The 10,656-nt window shown below is 33.6% G+C and overlaps 2 protein-coding genes across 2 annotated transcripts; one reads left to right on the forward strand and one right to left on the reverse strand.

The window, feature by feature from the left end:
• Positions 1-597: 597 nt before the first annotated feature.
• On the forward strand, positions 598-2,291 carry LOC112516296 (uncharacterized protein At4g06744-like). Its single transcript, XM_025123313.1, has one exon. It carries the CDS (start codon positions 598-600, stop codon positions 2,086-2,088), a length of 1,491 nt encoding a protein of 496 aa, XP_024979081.1. The 3' UTR covers positions 2,089-2,291.
• A 3,051-nt stretch (positions 2,292-5,342) lies between these two features.
• LOC112517417 lies at positions 5,343-7,042 on the reverse strand. Its single transcript, XM_025124846.1, has 2 exons — positions 6,785-7,042; positions 5,343-5,860 (listed from the first exon to the last, which is right to left on the reverse strand). Exons 1-2 carry the CDS (start codon positions 6,873-6,875, stop codon positions 5,358-5,360), a joined length of 594 nt encoding a protein of 197 aa, XP_024980614.1. The 5' UTR covers positions 6,876-7,042; the 3' UTR covers positions 5,343-5,357.
• Positions 7,043-10,656: the final 3,614 nt, after the last annotated feature.

The raw sequence follows: 10,656 nt of genomic DNA on the forward strand, positions 1-10,656 counted from the left end.
ACCATTTGTTCCTTCATTGACTTGGAAAAAGCAAGTAGTTATTATGCATCATTTCAGTTTTGCGAAAACACACGAGTCCGGTGAGGATGGTTTTGCGGATTTGAACAAGGTTTTATATTTGATGGTTGGTTTGAAAAGTTACGAACGTTCGTCTATTTTCCGTTTGATGGTACACAAAAAACTAGGCCCGACAACAAGTTAGGATATGGGTAAAATATGTGTTATTCCGTTACCATAGAATTATGAATTAATATTCTGGTCCATCATTTTCAAAAGAAAAAAGATGGCCAAAAACTTTTTCATTTTATTGTTCTTCCAATTCAAAGAAAACAAAACACGAATGCCCTTGCAATAAAGACACCCGCTATTCACATGTGAAATAATGCATATCGCAACCTTTTCAAAAGATTCTTTTGCCCATATCAGACAAGGCCCTACCCCATATTTTATATTATTATATATAAATATAATATTTTTTATTAATTTAAAAATAGTTTATAATAATTATTATGAGACTAATATTAAAGCTGGTGCGGACCAGACTCTTATATCTATATTATTTATAACAAAACCGTCTCCTGAGTCGACTGAGCAGCGATGGTCGGCGGTTGTCGTACATTTCTACTCTTCATTTGCATCACCCATTTCTTTGCTATCAATGGCCAACTTATTCATAGAGAAGCACTCCAGATCATCATCGGTGGTGGTGCTGACCCTCCATCGCCACCGCCGGAATATCAAGATTGTCCCCCTCCACCACCTCCACCATGCCCACCACCACCATCACCACCACCACCACCACCTCCACCACCGTCACCGTCACCACCACCACCACCACCACCACCGTCACCGTCACCACCACCACCTTCACCAAAACTGTCATCACCACCACCTTCACCAAGACCGTCACCACCACCACCACCACCAAAACCGCTACCACCAGCAAGTGGTGGTTTCGAGAGCTCGCTACTGGCAGCAGCCTTCAACGTAATCCAGACCTTCAAACGCAAAGTGAAATCGGACCCCAAAGGAATTACAAAAACATGGAAGGGCAAAAGGATTTGCCAAGACTACAAAGGCTTCATTTGCGACATCGTACCGAATGTCAAAATGAAGACCGTCGCCGGCGTCAATTTCAACGGCTATAACTTCTCCGGCCCACACCTAACCCTCTCCGAGTTGATTCTAGGTCTGAAAGACATCGCCTTCTTCCATGCAAACTCCAACGGCTTCCTGGGCACCATCCCCAAAAATATCAGCCAACTCCAATACTTGTACGAGCTCGACCTCAGTAACAACAAACTTTCCGGCAGCTTCCCCAACGCCGTCCTCGGTGCCACCAAGTTAGTATTCCTCGACCTCCGGTACAACAATTTTTACGGCAAAGTTCCTCCACAAGTCTTTCAACTCGACGTCGATTTGCTCTTCATCAACAACAACAGATTCATACAAACACTGCCCGCCACCCTTGGCTCCACTCCGGCGCTCTACCTAACCCTAGCTAACAACAAATTCATCGGAGAAATCCCTCGGACCATCGGTAATGCTTCCAATACCCTACTCGAAGTTCTTTTCTTAAACAACCAGTTAACCGGATGCTTACCCTATGAGATCGGATTATTGAGGAAAGCCACCGTCTTTGACGTCGGCGGTAACAGCTTAACCGGCCCAATCCCATCCTCATTTCAGTGCTTAGAGAAAATGGAGCTCCTGAACTTGGCTCATAATAAGTTCTCCGGCATAGTACCGGAGGCGGTGTGCAGCCTTCCGAAGCTATCGAATTTCACCCTTTCATACAATTATTTCACCGAGGTTGGCCCACAGTGTCGGAAGCTGATCAAGACTGGAGTCCTTGATATGAAGATGAACTGCATTATCGATCTTCCGAATCAGAGATCGCCGGCCGATTGTCGTAAATTCTACTCGACTCCTCCTCTTTATTGCCCCTATGCAAAATATCTCACTGTAAATTGCCCCAAACGTTATACATTGGAGTCCTCCGATCTTCAATCCACTGCTCCGGCAACGGCACCGGCACCGGGGCCGGCTTCTCGAGGGCAAACTTATGGTGCTCTTTCGCCGCATTAATCAATCTTAAGTGTGTATAAAACTAGATGTAAAGTGATGATGGGTCAAAGTGAAGTAATTGTATTGTTTGTTTCTTATATTTGAACATGTAAAAATAATTGGCCTCTCTCATGGTCTCACGGAGTTTGGAAAGAATTCAATTGTAACATATAAATATCAATTTCTTAACTTATATAATATGTTTTAATATCATGGTTTTTATCCATTAAATGTCAATTAATTAAATGATTTCTCAACAATTTCCAGGATATCTAACCCCGTTATGCAAGCCGACTAGTCTCATGACGATCATCTGCTTTGCAGATAGCCTGAAGTCACCACATTTGAATCTTTGTGGTCGGTTTTTTTAGTACTTCATGTCAACATCCATCAATTCAATTATTTATTGTTATTATTACAAGTAGAATAATACTCCCACTAAATTCCATTTTTGAGCACTATCGAATGTCTTAAGTCTGGTTTTTATATACAACTAATTACTCTTTCGGTCGTTTTTGTTTCACTTTTGATCCCCCTGACTAACATCTGTTAGATTAGGAAATTTATCTAAAAAGGGTGAGTTTGGATTTTTACTCTTTTCTACTCTTTTTCTTATTATATTTCATTAAAGCTCATCTTTTTTTAACTCTCAGTCTCTCACCTAACAGCAGACTCGCGCACTTCGTTCGGCTGGTTTCTTCGATAACCAAAATAAAACAAAAAAAAACCCATCAAAAGTAATCATAAACATACCAAATTCAAATTCAAATCCAAATCATTACATACCAAATTTATATATGAATCAAAACAAAACAAGCCTAGAAAAAATGTACAAGACTCTTAAACATGATGTCATAAGCAAAAGTTTCCGTCTTTTGTTATTATCTGGATCATAAAACCAAACGGCATTAAATATATAATGTTACATAACGTTTTGTGTTTCCTTCTCCACTTCTTGTATTTAGTTGATACTATGATTGGATCAAGAACTTTTACCCATCGTTCAAATGCGATAAATTTCACTCATCGCAACATACAAATGCGATATCGAAAAATCCCATGATCAAAACATCATCATATCCAATATTTGATTATACCATCTTTATCCTAGTATACTCATCTCCTAGTTATGTCACCGTTATTACAACAATATACCCAACTCTTGATTATGACACTCTTATTCTCAAAAATACACATCTTCTTATTTTGTCACCCTTATTACAATCAGATGATAGAATCATATAAAAACCCAAAATTTATACTAATAAATTTCATATAATCATATTAAAGCATCATATATGAAATCCTATGGTTTTTTCACCCAAAAACACATCAAATATATTTTCGAAGTAAAACTCACCTTGAATTCACAGGTAGATGATAACTTTAATAGCCACAAATATTCATACAAAAACCACATAAACAGTTTCTTCTTCGAATCCCAGGAAACACATACATATTCACCAACTTTTTCTTATCCCCATCTCTCCCAAATATATATATTAATATATATATATATATATATATATATTTAACATCAAATGTTTTTTTATTTTAATATAAAATAAAAAAATAATGAAAATAACTAAAATATTTTTTATTTCACTGAACTTAACAAAAAAAATTAACAATAGTTAAAAAGAGAACCTCAAACATTTGACAAACGATATCATTATAAATTACAAACGTGAAGGACCAAAAGTGAACATTGCTCTGAAATTATTTAATGAGACTAATATTGTTTTAAAATATAATAATTAATCAAATAATTAATTTTCTTATAAAAAACCCTACTAAATTCGACCATTTTCTAGTGGTTCAAACCTAATATTTTCCAAGTTGTTATTAGCAAACAATATTTTTAAATAATTAGGTATAATTTAAATATTGAACTTAAATTTATTTTGTCTAGAGGATGATGTGGACGTTGAAAGAATGAAAGGGATAACAATAATGTGTACGACGACTTAAAACAAAAGTCTTCCTTTTATTAGATATTGTCCGTGACTTATTCATGTCCTATGCTTATTTTGTTTTATTTATGATTATTTTTATTATCGATATTGCTTTATATGATATTTTTGTCTTTATATCGATATTTGATAATTATAAACTAAATTATTTATTAAGATTATTTTAAAGATCTTATTTGAATAACTATATATAAACTAACTTATTGAAACGTCATTTAGGGGTTGTTTACTTGCGGCTTAATTAGGCTTATTAGTCTATCTAGCTTATTCGCACAGCTCATTTGGGTTGTTTACTTACGGCTTATTCGCACAGAACATGGCTTAATCGCACAGATAGAAATGGTGTGTTGTCCCCTTTCAGCCACAAAAATGACACCTCTACCCATTATTTAAAGCATCGCCTCCTTCTCAAATGAAACACCTCATCATCAACCTTTTTATGATTTTTTTTGTTTTGATGTTCAAATAATTAATATTGGGGGTTAAATCATTCATTTATGTTATTCAGACTGTTGGTTCAGATAAAAAAAATAAACAACAACACTCATTTATCCGGACAGACAAATTTATCTATATAGGACTCAATAAAATTTTTGGTAAACAACCCCTTACATTAAGCTCTAGAAGGAATGTTTTTTGTCACTCTATCTAATTATATCTTTAATTATTTTTAGTTGTAATTAATTATGAACTACTAATTAATAGTAATTGTAAATTATTAATTAATTATATTGAATCATTATTGTCATATAATTCATTTATTTAATAAATAAATAATTATTGTTTTATTATTATTTATTATCATCATTCAATAGATTTAGGGGGTGTTTGGGATTGCTTATTTAAAATAACTTATGTTTTTTTGTAAAAATACTTATTAACTTATGTGGTATCAAACCGGAGTTTTGTAAAAAGTGTTTGGATTAGCTTATAGCGGTACCAAACTGCAATAAGCTGATAAGTTGTTTTTTAGTGTTTGGCAAATTTTGTTTATATCTGTAAAATGACCAAAAAGGACAGTCTTCCATATCATTGACTTATGAGAGTGTTTGGGATTGCTTATTAACTTATTTGATTTTTTAACGATATAAAAATTTATTTTTTATTATTTATAATAATATCTATCACAAAAATTTATATCAATAAGATTAATAATTTGTAGCAATAAGAATAATTAACAAACATTTATACCAATACCATTAATAATTTATGATGAAAATAATAGATTTATAACCAAAATATCAATAACAAAAAATGTCAAACTTTTATAACCAAAATATCAATAACAAAAAATAGATCATCATTTATAATAAATATTCATCTGGATCTACCTATTAGATCTCCTGCAATCATATCTCTTACAACACTCATATATAGATCGTCACTCCTACGACGAAAACTTGTGTTTTCATGTGCTTCATTGTTGCTACCACATCCTTCATCATCAATATCAATATGAGGGTTGTATGATTCTTGTTGAGCCATGTCAAATGCTTCGTCAAAACTTCCGTTCATTCTAACATAATTGTGAATTGCCATCGACGCTAGCACAATATTTACTTGTGTCTCATAGGTGTAATTGGCATGCATATCTTTTAGTATTTGCCACCTAGCTTTCCATACTCCAAAAGTTCGTTCAACAACATTCCTTAGTGATGAGTGATAATAATTAAATGTCTCTTTTGCTCCTTTGGGAGCACGTGTTGCTGCAGTTTGTCCGCGACGGAAATCAAGTATGTGATAACGAATATTTGTTCCTTTGTATGGGGCAAGATAACCTTTAGTATTTGGATATCCAGCATCAACAACATAATACTTATCTGTTATGAAAAATAAACAAACTATTGTTATTCGTTTCAAATGGTACGAAAACATATATTGTTCGTTAATAACAGCATATATAACAAAAGTGCAATATATAAAGGCAAACGTACATACTTCACCAGAACCCAAACAAGTGGAACCAAATTAAGCACAATTATAACTTCACTAAACTATGGCAGGAAAGTAACAAATTCCTAGGGGGGTTATAAAGTGGGTTCAGGCCATCCAATGTAATTTCACTATTAAGGGATTAAAGTAACAAGGAATTTTGACTCCAAAACCAAAATCAGTAGCTGTAACAAGACTATATGACTGAATTTTTTAACACTCATTAATGAACCACCAAGTTTTTTTTATCTATAATTTCTTTGGTTATTAGTTGGGCTATTTCCCTAGAAGCTTTATGAATAAACCACTTTCTTTCTCATTAACCCTTTACCAAATAGTCATGTATAGTTTACCGAATAAGCTTTGATTTCCATTAGGTCCTTAACAAACAATCCCTTGGTTTTAACTCTTAAGCTATGCTCAGTAACCCACTTCTGCAGTTCTAGTTGATGCAAATGTATATACCATCTTTTTTCCAGATAATATTTGACCCTATCACAAGGGTTAACGACAATTAATATTATATATATATATATATATATATATATATATATATATAGTATTGCACTGTTTTGATGCTGCTGCTATTCTTTTTGAAGGCAGAAATATATATATAAATGATGCATGTTCTCTATTGTCTCTTTGGCAAAAATCTTATGAAAGAAAACAGAATAAAAAGGGGCAAAACTGATAGGAACAAATCCACCCAAATTGAAGTAAACAAATTTATAAAGAAAGCAAAAATAAGCTGGGAATCCACAACAATTTCAGGAAGAAAACATTAGATAACAGGAGGGAAATCAAAGCCATACACAATATCGTATCTGTTGTGGGTTCGGGTAGACGATGATGTTTCTGTTGATATCGATCTAGGTTCTGTTCGTGAAGATGGTTCTGGAGCATGTTCGTGAAGATGGTTCTATCAATCTGTTCATGAAGATGGTTCTGGAGAAGAGGAACGAACGATCTGTTCGTGAAGATGGTTCTGGAGAAGAGGAACGATCTGGTCGTGAAGATGGTTCCTGTTCGTGAAGATGGTTCTGGAGAAGATGGATATCTGAATCTGTTGGATATCTCTTTGTTACAGGAGATGATAGGATATCGATCCAATTTTGAGAGATATTTGATGAAAGGGTGTTACACAGGGTTAAAATTGTAAACTGGTAATAAGTTGATTTTCATAAGTTAAAAATGATCAACTTATCAAAAACTGCTTATTACCGGTTTGGCACCGGTATAAGCATTTTTTTTCCTTACCCAAACACTACAAAACTGCTTATCTCCGGTGCCAGACTGAAATAAGTTAAAAAACACTTTCGATAAGCAATCCCAAACACCCCATTAGTCAACCAAAAATTAAAAATATATAACAATTCTAAAAATATTTTTGTAATTTCTAGTAATTGGTGGTTGCTTTGGGTTATGACCGAAATGGGAAGGGAAGTAGAAGACAGTGGTAAAGAGGTAACAGAGGAAGGTTGTGGCAAGCAAAGAACGAGAGAGAAAGAAAGGAGAAGAGAGGAGCAACAATGAAACCCGATGGTGACAGATGACAATAGGGAGGATGGGTGATGAAGAAACAATTGGTGGCGAAAGTTTTTTTTTTTTTTTGATTAACCTGGATATCCAATCCGTTATATGAGCCGACTAATCCCAGATCGACCACCTGCTTTGCAGATAGTCCGGAGTCACCGCATTTGAACCTCCATGGTCACAAGGGGATTTTTATTCTTCCTTGAATTTGAACCTGAGACCTTCTGGTACTTTTGAGCTGCGACGATAAAGATCGGTCAAAGTGGAGTTCGATAGTGATAACAGGGGTGAGATCCAGATGGAGACCTGAGAAGTGTAACGATCATGGTGATGGGGATTAGAGACCGCGAAGGTGTTTGTATGTTGAAGGCAGGAAAAGGTTGTTGATAGTCAAAATCACAACGGTGAAAGCAAGAGGAAAGACGGTTGATTTGAGATAAAAATGAAAGTTATGATTTTCTTGGTTATCGTCTCACAAAGTATAAGGTTCTCATTTGATTTAGGCGTCATTTTAACTATAAATGAAGTTCATCATTCCATTAATGACATATAAAGCGAGATTACAGTTTAACACATAGAAACTATCGTAGAATTGAATCGAATAGGAAGACACGTCAAATCCAATGTTTCATACAAATAATATCAGTTATAATTTCTTAATTATGTTTTATATTATATTGAACTGATTGAGTTTTGATTGTTGCATGTCAATGATTTCACGTTTACAACTTCCACTTAGTTAATATTGTACAGTATTTTGGTTTAATTACGACAATTGGTATTAGAATCACTCAATCAATTTATTAGGAATGATTTCATTTTACGAAAGCATTAGCAACCAGTATAAATATCAATTAAAGTTCTTTAAATTAAATTTTTACGAGGTGTCGGTAAAAACCACCATCTGACATGTGAGTTTCTATCTCGTAGCTACATCCTAACACATAACACGTACGAGAAATGGAAGTGCATGATTTAGGGTTTAAAAAGTCCCCGAGTCGTTGTTCTTGGATTATAGAAGAGGGCAAAACAGCCCCTCTATCTTATTGTATTTTGCATTTTACCCCCTTTAAAATTGATTAAATAAATATACAAGCTTTTCAACATGAATCCGTTTAGCATTCAAAGGCTTCGACGCTAACAACCCTCTTAGAAGCACAAACCCATAAAACGTAAAAAAAATGAAGAAAATGAAAGTAATAAAAATAAAAATTAGAATTTTTTATAAAAAAAGAAAAAATAGCTCTTTGTGAGCCTATTTATTGAAGCGGGTTGTGTTGGGTTGATTCAATTTGATTTGTATTTGGGCCTGATTTATTCCAAGCCTGCTACTTATTGATGACCAAACCGGCCCGGTCCGGCCAGATTTTTTAAAAATGTAGCTATTTTTAAAAAAAAATGTAGCCGTTTTTTGGCTTTTTCTTTTTGTATTTTTTTCTTTATAAACACTATATATAAGTGTATTGGTTGAGGGATTTACATATTAAGTTCTCAATTCGCAAAAAAGGCAAAAAAACGTTCATAATTATCGGTTTCTCGCTATATTTTATAAGACAATGTAATTTTAATTATAATAAATCATATTTTAAAGTGTATTTGAGTGACCCAATTACAAATTTTATAGTTTATTAAAAATATGTATCATTAAAAAAATAAAAATTATTTTTAATGACCGGGACCGGCGGCCCATAACCGGTTACAATAAAGCTTGACTGGGCTCAACTTTTTCGAACGGGACCGGGACCGGTTATGGCCGGTTATGAGAAATCTTGGGACCGGTCCGGGACCGGTTTTTGACCATCACTACTACTACTGCTACTACTACTACTACTACTGCTACTACTACTACTGCTACTACTACTACTACTGCTACTACTACTACTACTGCTACTACTACTGCTACTGCTACTTCTACTGCTACTGCTACTGCTACTGCTACTGCTACTGCTACTGCTACTACTGCTACTGCTACTGCTGCGGCCACCACCACCACCACCACCACCACCAATAATTAAGTTAAATTTGAATTTGCCCATTTATAGTTTACTAGAAGTATACTCGTGCAATAATGTGAGATATATTTTGATTTTAGTGTTTTATTTTCTAATATGATTTGGAGAAAATGATAATGTTTTTGTATTTAAAATAAAATATAATTTGAAACCCATAAATTTATATTCATATTAGTATCAAATTAACAATTTAAAAATTCTCGTTTGTTTATACTTTTTTAGTTCACTTTTTTAGTATAATTTAATTTAAGTTTAATAACGAAACAATTTATTTTAACACCAACGAGTTTTTTTTATAAAGATTTGAACACGTTTTAAAAAAAATGGAGATTTCAATATGGAATATTGAGTTTTTGTCTTGTATCATATCATGTCAAACATGAAACAGTGAGTTTTTATCATGTCTCATGTCATATGAAATGTGAGACGATAAATTTTATTATGTCTCCAGTTTCATATACGTCATGCAGCTTAAAAGCATCCCCAATGCTAGCTTTTTGCACTGCGAGTTACTGAAATGAATTTTTGTAACCACGGGGATGGTGTCTGATTGGTTTGAACTTTGACTTCAAAGATAAAAAAATGTCTGGAGGTTTCATGTTCAAACCCAACAAGGAATAAAAGTTTCTTTGCGGCTACTGAGATTCAAATGCGGTGACTTCGGACTACCCACAAAATAGGTGGTTACCATTTGACTATAAAAATAAATATACGGATATATTTTTCACACAATTATCATTAGTCTATTGGTTACTTTATTGTTTTTCATATGTAAGATCATGTTTTCAAGTCTTTTATTGCAAAAAAAAAAATCAGACCATGTAATAGATTTGAAATTAAAAGTTAAAAACTAAAAAAAATAATACTAATAGAGTAAGAGGATTTGAACTCGGGTTTAGGGTGAAAAAAAAAAAACCTTACAAACCAACTTTACCAAGAAAAATTTGTGTTCTCATTGTAATTTCAAAATATATATGGTAACACACGCAAATTAATATGACGATGCTTTTCACGACCCAATTATATATATACTAGAAGCGTACTCGCGCAATGCAGCGAGATTCATCGTGATTTTAATATTTCATTTTATTCTTTATCTTAGTCGATGTTATAATATGACTTTATGTGATTTTGAGAAA

This window comes from Cynara cardunculus (assembly GCF_001531365.2).
Source record: "Cynara cardunculus var. scolymus isolate 2C chromosome LG 8, CcrdV1, whole genome shotgun sequence".
NCBI classification, from domain to species: domain Eukaryota; kingdom Viridiplantae; phylum Streptophyta; class Magnoliopsida; order Asterales; family Asteraceae; genus Cynara; species Cynara cardunculus.

Coding starts and splice junctions, on each gene's coding strand:
- LOC112517417 (XM_025124846.1), bottom strand. CDS start 6,875: ATGCTCCAGAACCATCTTCACGAACAGAACCTAGATCGATATCAACAG. Junction 5,861..6,784: donor CACAACAGATACGATATTGT/GTATGGCTTTGA, acceptor TTTTCATAACAG/ATAAGTATTATGTTGTTGAT.
- LOC112516296 (XM_025123313.1), top strand. CDS start 598: ATGGTCGGCGGTTGTCGTACATTTCTACTCTTCATTTGCATCACCCAT.